The sequence below is a fragment of the Poromitra crassiceps genome (assembly GCF_964638095.1).
Source record: "Poromitra crassiceps genome assembly, chromosome: 23".
NCBI lineage: Eukaryota > Metazoa > Chordata > Actinopteri > Beryciformes > Melamphaidae > Poromitra > Poromitra crassiceps.
The window spans coordinates 4090351-4104411 of NC_139639.1; the positions used below are offsets into that span (position 1 = coordinate 4090351).

Consider the following 14061-nt stretch of genomic DNA (forward strand, 5'->3'; position numbering starts at 1 on the left):
CACAACCCGAGACATGTCCAACAGCAGCCCCATGGAGGTTTCCTACTTGGAGAAGTCCTAAGTCTTTTCTTTGATATTCTTTTGTATGTATTTGTGTGGGATTTTACTGTATAGTTTCTATATCTGCTTTCCCCTCCGTATTTACTAGATTCTTCCATTACATGGAGTTGTTTCACATCTTCTCATTCTGATAAGTAAAATGTAATGATTAAGTTACAATTAAGTTACAATGAACAATACGTTGCAATATACTGGGTAATACAACTTATTGTTTTTTTTTAGAAACATTGGATACAAAAAATATAATAAGTGGGCCTACATTATTATTTATTTTTACCCACACAAGTCCTTTTTAGTTTTCTGCTTTCGTTTTCTGTTTCATAGCTTTTGTGTTTTTCTGTATCATATTAATTGAGCAGAAACAGTTGGTCACATTGTATAGTATACAGTTTGTCATGCAAACAGCCGTAATAAAAAAATAGAGGTATTCCTAAACAAAAGAGTGATATTTCATCTGGGCACATGGTAGCTTCACAGTTGCCGTTGACATGTAAGGCAATTTTCCCTGTAAGGCAAAAGAGACAAGAGAGAGAGTTCATCATCCTGGACTTGGTGGAATAACCTGTATCTCAAGTTATCATAAGTATCTCTTCATAGCTTCAGTATCGCTTCAGTATTAATACACGGCGGTTGTTTTGCACAAAAGAAAATCATAATGCTTGTGAAACTATATACAACAGAATTCTTCCCAATTCAGAATGCGTGCACTAGTGCCTCCCCTGGCTGGTCAGGGCGCCTGTTCGGTGGGGGTGGGGGGTGACTGATGGGAATAGCCTGATCCTCCCACACGCTACCCCCTGCCGGTGAAACTCCTCCCTGTCAGGTGAAAAGAAGCAGCTTGCGATTGCACACGTGTCGGAGGAAGCATGTGCTAGTCTACAACTCTCCCCAGATCGGCAGAGGGGGTGGAGCAATGATTGGGACATAAGGGGGAATTAGCCAAGTACAATTGGGGAGAAAATGGGAGAAAAGCAGGGGGGGGGGGGGGGGGGGTGAAAAAATAATCATTCAGAATGCGTCATCATTACAGGTTGGGCGCTCAACGATTACGGGAACCCATGTCAGACACAATAGGATCAGACACAATAAGATGCCTCATGTCTGTGTCACGCTTCTGCAGCACCTTTTCCAATTGGATTCAGCCTCGTCACGTTCTGTTCGTACAGTAAGTCCACGTTTCCCCGAGGTAGAGATCAGCCTCACCTGTGCTCATAATACTCTCTCTCCCTGTTGTCCTACCCAAGCATCCACGCCTATATTGTTCCCAACGCATTACGGGCACAGACAGTTTATGGATGCGTATGATGCTGTCACAAGATGTCCTTTAAAGGGACAGCTCACCCTAAAATCCAAAATACATATTTTTCCTCTCACCTGTAGTGCTATTTATCCATCTATATCGCTTTGCGATAGCTGCCTGAGTTTTGGAGATATCGGCCGCAGAGATGTCTGCCTTCTCTTGAATACAATGGAACTGGATGGCACTCGGCTTGTGGTGCTCGAAGCACACAAAAAATACATTTGAAAAACTCAACAGCAATGTCTCTTTCCAGAAATCATGACCCGGTTACTCAAGATAATGCACAGACTTTGTTGTGAGCAGTTTCATGTAGGAACTATTTTCTTTTGCAGTCTCATGTAGCAACTAGCTAGCAGCTAGCGGGTGTAGTTCGGTCAAAAGAAAATAGTTCCTCCATGAAACTGCTCTTAGCTGTAACTTTTACAGAGGTAAAAGATACAGGTACAGGTGAGGTACAGGTTCATCTGTCGATTGAACGTGTCTCAGAATGTCATTATTATTAAGTTGCTCACTGATCCTGGGCTAAAGCACTGTGAGATACCAGTCACATATGTGGACATTCTGGTATGATTCTCTATTTATAAAGTTTTAGTTCTTTTATTGTGCTCTTACGTGCTTTGTGTCCTTTGTAATTGTGTATGTGACATCTATGGACTAGGTGTCTGTCAATAAAGGTTTGATTGATTGATTGATTGATTGATTGATTGATTGATTGATTGATTGATTGATTGATTTTAGCTGTGAACTAACACAATGGATGGGTCTTACGAAAGCAGCTTTCACAACACCTTTCTTATTTTTAGATTCTTTAAAGTCGTTTGCCTGATGGAAAGGCTTCACTAAGAAATCAGCCGCGATGTAATGGAGAGCACAATGCCAGACTCAGCTTATTGTTACATAGATTTGTCTGTTTGTTTTTGTTGTTGTTTTTACACATCTGTAGTTGCCATTGAACAAATAACTCACCATGTTTAATCCACACTTCTCTTTCCCCGATAGATCACTGAAGAAAGATAAGATGAGTTCATTACAAAGTAGCAAAGTAGCAAAAACGTGAATTAGAAGGAGATTTCAAAGGAGATTCATTCATTCCAACAGGATACTTACCCATCCCAACGTTACTCCCTGAGCAGGACACTGTGAATAGGGCAAGAACAAGAGAGATTACACACCAATCACTAGCGGTGGGAATCACCAGATGCCCACGATACGATACTAAAACGATACTTGAGTCACGATACGATAGTATTGCGATATCGCCGATATTGCGATATATTGAATATTGCGATATTTCGATATATTGCGATTTCTTACTTTTTCAACTGCAAATCATGTCCCCAAAGGAAAACTTTGTCAACATCTGGTTTATATAAGAACAATTTTCCAGTATGTACATCTGACTTCAACCATTTTATTGCAGCAACATTGTCAAGTAGACAGACCAACAACTTTCATAAAGACATGTCATAGTTGCATGCACCTGACAAACTGAACTGTTTGTTATGGTCTACTTACAGTCCACCTTAACTGGATGTGTGTGTGGAGTACTGTACTTAGGTCATTTCTGAACAATGCAACTTCACTTCACTTGGACAAAACATCTTGTGCAGCCCATTCAGTAACTGGGGAATTTGTAAATTACTGTTATGACAAAACTGTACTTTTTTTTTGCAATATCGATACTTGGCGTCCAAATATCGATACAATATCGTCAGGCAAAATATCGCGATACTATGGTGTATCGATTTCCCCCCCCACCCCTACCAATCACCATCAATCCCTATATTACGGTGTATACACACACAACAGATCAGACACACACATTTGAATGCACTGTCCATTTTAATCTTTTCAGAAACGGGGGATATACACATTCCACCCCCTTCATGACTTACCGGAGTACATCCTATGTGGACAGAAGGTAACGATGTCCCCGTCCTGTCCCACCGGTGCCACCACCACTGTGTAGACGTCTCCGCACATGACATTCGGGACGTCGCAGGAGTTGCTGCCGGCCGACGGGTTGCAGGTGTAGTTGGAGGCCGTCCCGTACATGTCCACTATGTGGTTCTGGGTCTGAGGCGGGCCCGAGGAGCGCCAGTACACCCTCAGGGAGTTGCTGGCCATCCGGTAGAGCTTGACACTATTTGGACAGCATCGGCCTGCGAGCGTGTGATTGGAGAGAGGAAAAGTGCTGTAAGTCATGTGATGGGCTGAGTGTCAGGAAGTGCTGTGTCCAACTACCTCGTGCCCCCCCCTTCCCGCACCCTTCATCTCACTGCCTCAAATTGCCATCCTGTATGTGTATTTACACTACCAGTCAACACAACTGATTGAATGTACTAATCGTGTATGTTTTTCCCACAGCGCTGGCCAGGAGGCCCCGCCGGGGTCAGAAGATGGCAAAATCAGGACATCACTCATTGACCATTAGTGAGGCTAGGGAATAGGGGCGGTCGGTCCCTAGAGATAGGAAGTAGAGAGTCGGGATTCGAGGGGTGGGTAGGGGGAGTGGCTGGGGGGATATGGGTGGTGGTGGCGGGGAAGGAAGGGGGGAGGGGAAAGGGGGCGTAGCTAGGGATAGGGAGGGGGTAGAGTGTCGGGATTCGGAGGGGTGGGTAGGGGGAGTAACTAGGCTAGGGGGATGTGGGTGGTGCACGGGAAAAAAAAAGCTGAATGGCCGCCACACATCTTAAAGCCATTTTGATCTAAAGGCTGATGCTTCAATAGATGCTCGAAATGAGTTTCTTAGACAAATATAAATAGTGGAGTTGACGCCTGTGTATGATTTTCTTTCCAACGCCTTTGCCATTCCATCAAGGACTTGAAGGAATCTAAAATAGTTTTGATTTGTTTAACACTTTTTTGGTCACTGCATAATTCCATTTGTGTGATTCCATAGCTTTCTATTTATGTTGTTATGTAAATGTGGAAAATAGTTGAACAAATAAGAAGAAATAAAAATGTGGTGTGTGCGAACTTTTGACTGGTAGTGGTGTGTGTGTGTGTGCGCATATATCACACGTGCATATGATGTATATGTTTGTGCTCACTGGATGAGAATCCTTCGTAGGGGCACTCGGACTTGTGCCCCGTGCTGCTGATGGCTTCCAGGTTGACGCTGTAGTTGGTGCCACAGGTGATGCAGCCCATCACGCAGTGCGTGTCCAGCGTGTGGCACTTGGCGTGGCCACGCGGGGACGTCAGCGCTGTGATGTAGGAGCGCGCCCCGCGGGCGGCGGACCAGGTCACGTTGGACATCGCCTGGGTCACCTGCGTCACGGTCACAAACGTGGGGCAGCAAGGACCTTAGGGAGCAGGGTACAGTACAGTGCACAAGTGGAGTGAATGGCTGTTTGATATGGACAGAGTGATACATACATCATTTTGAATGATACTGAATATAAAATCTTTAAAACAGTTAGATCAGCAATGTACATTATGGGAATATAGCCCATTATGGTGATCATGGGTTATATGATTTGATATGATACGGTCCATTTTGTAGCCTTACCAATAGACAGTAGTGTGTGTTTCTGGACCCTCTAAGTCTCACTGGCTACATTTACATGTATGAAAACTCCCATTCTAACCCCAGTTACTAAGTAATCCAGGATTGGGGTTGATGTACTGTATGTAAACTGTGTGTAAACATCAGAACTCCGAATAACTCAAATGAGCTCATATTCGGATTATGACAGCCATGTTAAATCACTTGGCTTGCTTATACGCCTATTAAACAGCGACATGCAGTATTGACTATTACCGAGTTTCCTCACATTTTCATACTAACACCACATTTGATCTGTAGACAGGACACCTCAAGTGGACAGGAATATTCGATCAAGTGATGACCTTGAGCTAGAGTAATAGGCAAATGCAGTAGCCATCGATACACCATAGAGTTGTAAGGTTGCCCCTATACAGAAGCTTCAGTCATTTCCTTACACAAATAAATGACACGATGAAACAGTTACATTGTGAAACGAAACCAGCCATACAGGCTTGTTGACGACGGCCTGCGTCAGTACCTGTTTCTAAAGGCACGGTGTAGCTGGGCAGACTTCGCCCTACGGCTGTGCGGGCGACCGCCATGACCTCGTAGTTTTCTCCACAGGGCAGCTGTGTGAGGTCACAGGAGTCCGACTGCGTGTGGCACGCGTGCGTGTCCATGTGTCCCACGGCCGTGACGGTGTAGTTTGTGTCGCGGGCGTTGGGGGTGCTGAAGACCACTGTGACTGTAGAGGCGTTGAACTGCGTCACACTCTGGACCTCCGGCGCGCACGGCGCTGGAACAGGACAACAAAAAAACGGAGTTGTCATATTTGCGTCACACATTACGTGAATGTATATATGTGACCTGCTCTATCAAAATCACTCACATTGACTCCCAAAACACATTTTGAGTTGTAGACACTGTTGGAAAGAGGAGAATTTAACCTTCCTGCTGCTATCAAAGTTATCTTTGTACTCCAAAGATTGAGTGAGATACGCTGCTTTATGTCATGACTGTTTCCAAACTATGTTTTTGAGGAAAAACGACCTCAAATATTGACAAAAGTAGACTAGTTCTGCTGGTAACTCTACATTTATGAGCTTCAAAAACTATATTTAACGTTTGAATTTCACAATAATCTTTACACAGAATGAAAGCCAAGGCTTTATTTTGCTAAAAGCAGGTGAAACCCCCAAAACAACCGAAAAAAATAAAAATAAAATCATAAAATCACGTTTCTACACAACGGGCCAGTGCTACATGATTTGGTCAGAGCAGGTCAAACATCTTCTGGTATGTCTTACCTGTTTGATATGGTGAGTCCATCAGAACGTCTGACAGAATCACGTGTCTCTCTCTGTTATGGGTGTGTGTACAGGTACGTGTATTTGTGATGAGAGATACCTGTCATGCATTTACCGTGAGCTGTTGTCTGGTCAAGATGTTACCTGTCTCAGCTATGTGTGGTTGGCAGGTGTGGTTGCAGCCTCGTAGGTCACTGCAAGGTGTGACCACCACAGCGAAGACCGTGTTGCAGCTCAGGTCCGAGAGCGCGCACACCGGCGCCGTGTCGTTACAGACGATGACGCCACCGCGATCCGCTGCTGTTGTCTCGTACAGCTCCGCCCCCCGGACCACCGGCCACGTGATCTCTAGGGTCTCCGTGGAAATCAGATTTATGGTAACAGGTTCTGGACAACAAGGAACTGGGGGGAGGGGGGGAGGAAAATAGACATTGGTTATAAATATGACATCTTTGGTTATAAATAGTACATCTTTGATCTGTGTGTGTGTGTGTGTGTGTGTGTGTGTGTGTGTGTGTGTGTGTGTGTGTGTGTGTGTGTGTGTGTGTGTGTGTGTGTGTGTACGTACGTACGTATGTACAGTATGTGTGCAGTGGTGTAATGTAACAAAGTATTAATCCTTAAGTACAGTACTTAAGTATTTTTTCTGAGTATCTGTACTTTACTTGAGTATTTCTATTTCTGTCAACTTTCACTTTTACTCACACTTACATTTACCCCAAATAAAATTGATACTGTTACTCCACTACATTTCCCCCAAGCAGCTTAGATACAAAGTAAAATCAGAAGAAATTGGGTAGCCTGCAAGCAATCAGGTTTGGCAAATTAGTCATCTTAGTTTGCAAGTTACGTTAATCACAACCCACACGCCATTCCAGTTGGTGGCTGTAATGTAACACAACGTTGTTTGCCAACGGCTATAAAAGTCAAGAAGAAGAAATAGACTTCCACTCAAGCCCAGGCATGTCTTTTGCTTGATTTTTTAATGGCATTTACTTTTACTGTTACTTCCAATACTTAAGTACATTTAAAGGAGGACTTACCCCCTAGATATGTATCAGAACAGTGATTTGAAAATACCTATGGAAAAAACCAAGAAATGACATATGCTCTTGTCTATACTAGACTCTTTGGCTGTGTTCAAGTCAAGATTTTTTTTTCGGAAATCGACGCCATTACAGTTTGCCTACTGCCTCAAAAATAATTTATTTGAGAGGGGCAATATCTTTATAAATATCAACAACTAGCCAACGCTGGTGGCCTGTTTGGAAACAGCTTGGCTCAAAATGATTGAAAGTTATATCAATTTGGTAATTCAGTGGCGAACTAGAAATTTAATTATTTTTCTGCATGTATCTCTATGGCAGCTGTCAAACTACGTTACGAGAGCAAAGTGACGTGGGCTTGTTACAGCAGCACACCGCACAATAGGAGAAACCCCCCGCTCTGGGGTAACACAATGCGAGATTTCTCCATGTCATTCCCTCGTACAACTAGCGATAAACCGCGCAATGAAATCCGTTTTTAATTTGCGTTTTGGGGCTTTTCGTGATTCTTGTTAAAAGTTACTGCAGCGCAGGGCAGTGTCAGACCTCCATGTGAAGAGCTCCGCCCGCGCGTCCCCGCTGCCTGGAGCACACAGCAGCTCGTGCTCGCGCTCTAAAAGGCAGGGTGCCTACGAGCTGCTGCCTGGCCAGCAGAAAGTGCTCCAGACTCGGTGTGATAATCCCGTAACAGCATTTGAGCTTATTCAGGTAAGATATTTATAATGTAATGACACATTCAGCGATAAACTGTCTACAATGAAGACATATGTCAAATATGACAACGTGGTGTTCAGTATTTTAAGAGCACAGGAGCTACTTGCTTGATCAAACGGTCAAACCCATTCCGCGCAGCAAAACACACACGAGTCAACGTGGAGGAGCACACACACACAGACTGAGTGTGTGTGTCCCCAGTCGCCAGTCGCTCTGCTCTGCTGACTTTATTTCCTGAAAAGTTGGCGTTGCTTGTACACAGTGACGATATTATATTAGCCGATATGTTTAGAGAAGCTTTGTCACGTTGTCACGTCGTAGTATAGCGTTATATTTTACATGTCCGCTAAACTGCGATGAGATTTGTTTGCTGAAATGTCACACTGTTGAAAGCCCCCGCCTCTCACTGCTGCTGTGTGCTGCTGCTGCGCGCGCCCCCGCGGGTGCATGAGAGAGCAGACTCTCCCGTTTGACTGGCCGAGAGAAAGTGCTTCCAAGTCGGACTGATCGAGTCCGAGAGGTTTACAGTACGACTCTCTCCCGCCCGCTCCCGCCTGCCTGGGCTGGAGACAGTGCTTCCAACTCGGACTGATAATATATACATCATCATTCGAGCTTATCCAGGTAAGATATTAATAAAGTAGTGACACATTCAGCGGGAAACTAACTATAATTAAGACATGTGCCAACTTTGACGACGTTTGGTTCAGTATTTTAAGAGCAAACTTCAATAGGAATAGGCTTGGAGTTGTGAGGAGCCGAAAGGGTACAGGGGGAGTAGTGGAGTAACTATCTTGAAATCCCATAGTCTTTGGGGACAACCTGACGTCAGGTTGTACCAAATCTCCCATTCATTTGAGAGAAAAAAAAAAAGCAGCGTTCGACCCTTAGAGGGCGCTTATGCCAGATATGCTGCTGAAAAATGATAGAAATGGTCAAATGGCAACAGTTTGGTGTCAAATGTGGAAATTTTGACCAGAATTCTTCACACATCACCCCCAAAGTCATATATATTGGTTAAAAGCTGAAAAAAAGTGTTTTGGAAGGTAAGTTCTCCTTTAATGTCAGAAAATTACTTTCAATACTTAAGTACAGAAAATATCAGCTATTTTAAGACTTTTACTCAAGTAATATTCTAATGAGTGACTTTGACTTTTACCAGTCTTTTTTTTTCAAGTCTTTTTCTGGTAAGATATTTTTACTTTTACTCAAGTATGGCTTTTGAGTACTTTATACACCACTGTATGTGTGCGTGTGTGTGTGTGTGTGTGTGTGTGTGTGTGTGTGTGTGTGTGTGTGTACTGTATGTGTGCGTGCACATCGGCATGGCGAGCCTACCGGTGGTGTAGTTGAGGATTGGTCCTTGATCGCTGGAGCCGGCCTGGTTGTAGGCGAAGACGGTGTGGAGATAGGTGTAGCCACACAGGCAATGGTAGTGGCAGGTGATGTCGGTGCCGGTGTTGTTGCAGTGCTCCTCGCGCCCGTCGTCCCTCTTGATGAAGACCACGTAGTACTCCACCCAGTCCACCTCGCTCCAACCCACCGTGCAGTTGCCTGGCACTTCCTCACTCAGCCAGATCTCCTCTGGGGGACATGGGCCTGGCAGAGAGAGAGAGAGAGAGAGAGAGAGAGAGATGGAGAGAGAGAGGTTCAGAAACAACAGTCGGCCTTTAGCGTGTGTGCCCTATGTGTTTTGTGCAGTTTACCCACGTGTAATGTAGTCTACTGGATCCGAGGGGCTGCTGGGACCGGCTGTGTTTGCGGCGGTGACAGTGACCGTTTGGTTCTGGCCACAGGCCACAGGGACCATGAAACAGGTGAGTTGCGTTGGGCTTTCTGAGGAGCAGTTTTGCCCGTTACTGGTCACGACTGTGTACCACTCAGCTCCCCTTGAAAGGTTCCAGTACACGGTGAGGCCCGGAATCCGACCCGTAGCTCCGAACGATTCCACGTGGACATTCTGTGGCTTTGATGGACCTGGAGAGTGAAAGAGCAAGGCGGTTCAACCTTTTTGAATGTTACTACTACTCCCAACTGATCAAAGTGGATTGTGAATAATAAGCGATAATTTGTGACACCACTGTCAGTCTGGAGTACATCCTATTTATAGTATTCTGTTACATCGCCACACGGCCATTTTGGTAGGAAAACAACAGGTGATTGTGATCAATTAACAGGTGCTTACAATCAAGTGACACTTACAGCCAATGAGCCGTGTGTATTGTAGCGCCATATTGGTAGGAAAAAGGCTTGTGACATCATCGGAATACTATGAATATACATCCAGAACAGTTCACCCAAAAATGAAAAATTCTGTTATCATCTACTCACCCTCATGCCAAATAAAACACCTGTCAACAATTGTCATTTTTGGGTGAACTATTCCTTTAAGTAGTTGAGGTGCCGGTATAGACCCTTTTCACGGGGGCCATTTTGTGTCAAATTGGCAGGGTAAACAACACACTAATGAGGGTTTCCAAATTCCAATCATTGGAAGTTGGAAACCCTCATTAGTGTTTTGCTTGCGCCTGTGTTTACCCTGTCTTTTCGACCCAAAATGCCCCCCCCCCCCGTGAAAAGGGTCTATTGACTCATGCTTTGCTGACCACTAGGTGGATAAAATGTGTCCACCATATTTGGGCAAGAAAAGATCCCAGGTGATGGAAACCAAAGTCTTGTGTCGTCATCCTCCTCGCTCTTAGCCATCGGGCGCCATGCTTACGTGTAAACTGGTAGACCGTGACGTCGTCCCCGGGGCGCCCCTCTGCGTCCCAGGCCGTGATCTTGATGCTGTACCTGGTCCCCGGCATCAGGCCGGGGAAGATCACCTCGGTCCCGGTGGTGTTCACCTCGTAGCGGATGTCCGTGCCCTCCTGGATGATGCTGAGGCTGTAGCTGACGGCGTGGTCCACCGGAGGCCACGTCGCCTCGATGGTGTCGTTGCTCGGCGAGGAGGTGTTCAAGTTGGCACCCTCCACCACTAACGGAGAGGAGAGGAGAGGGACGCAGGAGAAGAGACGGTCATTCAATCATCCAATCAATATGCGGCCGATTGATGTGGCGGCATTACGGTGGGCTGATGGAATGTGAAATGATCAACTTGGGGGAAAAATAGACTAAATTAAAATCACACTTTTTTTGAAAAGAGGTGTGAAATGGAAGCGATTTTCCCCTGCGATTACGTTACACATCCAGTTCTCCTCCGGGAGAGGAGACAACCTAGTTCTCATGGTTTCCATTTTCATATTCGGAGAATGGTAAAGTGCAGAAGGATGGATACGGTTTCCACCCTGCTGTGGCTGTGGCGCAGAGCGGGGACAGCGTGACAATGGGCCAGTGAAATGACACTCTGCTATGACCGCCGGAGCGAGATAGCAACGCTATTGTCCCGCAAGGAACAACAGACAGGCTGCGTTTCACTCTTCATAAAACTGATCGACATCTTCAGTAGACAGCTTTAATTAATTATCTGTGTTTGGACAAGTGAACGTGGAGGGACAGTCTGAGGATCATTGTGTTGGTCTCTTCTCCCAAATCCATCATCTTTATCTACACCTGCACCTGAAGTTACGTTCAACAGGTGCAGACAGAGGAAGTTGCTATATGAGCTTTGTTAGACTTGGGATCAGGAGATCTCGAATCAATTTGAATCGATCACTAAAAAAGCCTTCAAGACGGCTCCATTTGAATGTGTGACTCTAGGTATGATCAACCCTATCGTCAATACGATCGCCCCGTACCTGTCCTGTATTCGATGGAGTAGGACGGCTGGCTCCGCCCCCCGGCGTTGACGGACATGACACTGAGGGTGTATTCTGTGTAGGGGTGGAGGCCCGTGACTGTGCCCGGAGACTGGTTCACCGTGGTCTCCGAGAAGTATGTAATGTCATGATCCCCATTCCACGACTCTGCCCTCAGGATGTAGCTGGTTGCCCCGGGAATGTGGTCATCAAACTCCACGGTGATGCTGTTGCTCTGCTTGGAGTTGGCCTGCTCGGGGCGCGGGGGTACGTCAGGAGCTGTGGATATACGCAGATACAAATACAAAAATCAAGGGGCGGTTTTATCACATTAGATATGAGATTTCACCCAAGGAGGAGGATCACAATTTCACCACCTCAAAGCTTCATCCCTAAACGTGCTTTTGTTGTTGTCGACTGACCTGTTTTGTGCTCGGCCTCTCCTGTAGCCAGGATAATTGTGGAATCGCGTATGGCCACTACCAGCATGGTGTACATCGTGTTTGGCGTGAGGGAGATGACCGAGCCCATCACCGAGTTGCCCCCGACTTGACGGAAGCCGGTCGAGGCACCGGGGTTAGTGGTCGGCGTTGCCGTGATGGTGTAGGAGGTCGCGCCGCTGACCCTGCTCCAAGTCACAGTCACACTCTTCGACGTCACCGTAAAAACCGTCACGGTCATGTCTAATGGGAAATAGAAGACGTATATGTTAGGAGATGTTTATAGAGGCTTAATACAGTAGGTGGCCTTACAGCAGACACAACATTTGAAACATTCTGGTTAAACAGTGCAAAAGTAAGTCATGAAATACATGCTGGAGTAGGTTTCAGAGTAGGTGCCTTCAAGTTACTTTTCAAAATATGAATAATCTTATTCTGGATTTCCAATGTCATCTGGACATAATCTATAGTACAGGTAGCTTGCATTTCAAACAAAGGCACATTATATAATGTTGGGGCCATCATGCAGTGAGGCAAATGTCCACAGCAGCTCATTTACCTTGAGCCGTACATATCTGAAAATGAGGGGGAAAAAAGAGGGAAATTACTTGATGAAAAACGACAGGACGTACAGTATTTTCATTACATGGGTAGCAAGCTATTGGTATTTCGCATCATATCCCAAAGGCAAATGGTCCCCTGTATCATGTTCTCCGAGCACGAGAGGCAGCAGGCTGCACACATTACCTTCACTCAACACAGATTTCAGGACTGCTCAGTGCAGGTATTTCTTTTCAGCTCGGAATGAATTTGTCTATTGAGCTAAGGTCGAGCATGCCGCACGCACTCAAAAGAACCAGTGTTCAGACATTTCAAAAGTCCTAACCCCACACAACGTTTTTTTCTGTATGTATAACATTTGAACAATACAAATAATAGAAAATACGACAACTATTGTACATTGATTTGTAAAAAAAAAAAAATCTTATTAATTTGTTCTTTTGAAAAGATTTTAGGCAGAATTAGCCCATAATGAGAAAATGATCACTTACCTCTGTTAAACTCAGTAAAAGCAAAAGTTTTAGCATCTTTAAATGTGTCGCTCCCATGACTGATTTTTCTGGCGAGTCACTGCCTGCAGGCTAGACGTGTGGATGCTACTTCTGAATGTCTTCAGGGTAGCAGCTCAACTTAACTTTGACTCTTTTTCCTCTCTCACATAATCTGACAGGCCCTTTTTTTTTGTTTCAGCGAATACCAATGAGCCCAGAGGCTGTAACTCCTCCCTTTGAGGGTGCTTAAGTGGCCTATCAGAGTGAGAGGAGGAAACTCACCTGTTAGATAAGGATGTCGAGAGGCACACTTGTGTCATGTCGGAGCTATTAGGCTTTTGTTTTCGCAACCATACACACTTAACCCTTTAGAGTCTGCCTGAAAATTCCAAAATTCTACCACTAGGAGGTGTTTGTGTGTATAACTGCTTGCTGGCTCAGACAATATTATACAATAAAGGTGTATAGATCATCATGTTACAATGTGTAATTTCAGATAAATCATGATGTACTTACTTCTAGTCAATCTTTTAAATGAACAGAAAGCCTCTGAAATGTAAAAATGTAAAAAAAAGTCTTAAAATCAGTTCTCTCAGAAAGACTTGTCTTTTCCACCAGTCTTTTTCCACTATTTTATGTTGAAATGAGAGAAATAGAGTGTATGGACTGTCCAGCATGTTGTGGGTAATATAGAACAGAAATCAGAATGTTTCATTTTCTGTTCAAAAGACATAAAGGGTGGGGAAAATGCTATGCTATGCTATGCTAAATAGCGCTTGCTGTGGGCAAATGAGGCTTGTGTTCTCTTTCATAGTAGCTATAGGAAGTCCTGCCTCAAACACTATACACAAATCATATATCATAGTTTATTTGGTCAGCTTTCATTGGATGTTTTCAGGGAACACAATG

General features: G+C 44.8%; 1 protein-coding gene across 1 annotated transcript; it reads right to left on the reverse strand.

The window, feature by feature from the left end:
- Nucleotides 1-462: 462 nt before the first annotated feature.
- Nucleotides 463-13208, reverse strand: fndc7a (fibronectin type III domain containing 7a). The gene is made up of 14 exons (XM_083659749.1): nt 13153-13208; nt 12660-12675; nt 12083-12343; nt 11661-11939; nt 10643-10900; nt 9631-9897; nt 9259-9519; nt 6305-6562; nt 5392-5649; nt 4414-4668; nt 3256-3522; nt 2468-2497; nt 2327-2363; nt 463-565 (listed from the first exon to the last, which is right to left on the reverse strand). The coding sequence occupies exons 1-13, from the start codon at nt 13186-13188 to the stop codon at nt 2332-2334; spliced, it is 2478 nt and encodes an 825-aa protein (XP_083515875.1). The 5' UTR covers nt 13189-13208; the 3' UTR covers nt 463-565; nt 2327-2331.
- Nucleotides 13209-14061: the final 853 nt, after the last annotated feature.

What these genes read in the sequence shown, in the direction of transcription:
- fndc7a (XM_083659749.1), bottom strand. Translation starts at nt 13,188, where the DNA reads ATGCTAAAACTTTTGCTTTTACTGAGTTTAACAGAG. An exon ending in AGAGGCCGAGCACAAAACAG is followed by an intron (nt 11,940 to 12,082) that starts GTCAGTCGACAA and finishes GTATATCCACAG; the next exon opens with CTCCTGACGTACCCCCGCGC. An exon ending in CACCGTGCCTTTAGAAACAG is followed by an intron (nt 4,669 to 5,391) that starts GTACTGACGCAG and finishes CTGCTCCCTAAG; the next exon opens with GTCCTTGCTGCCCCACGTTT.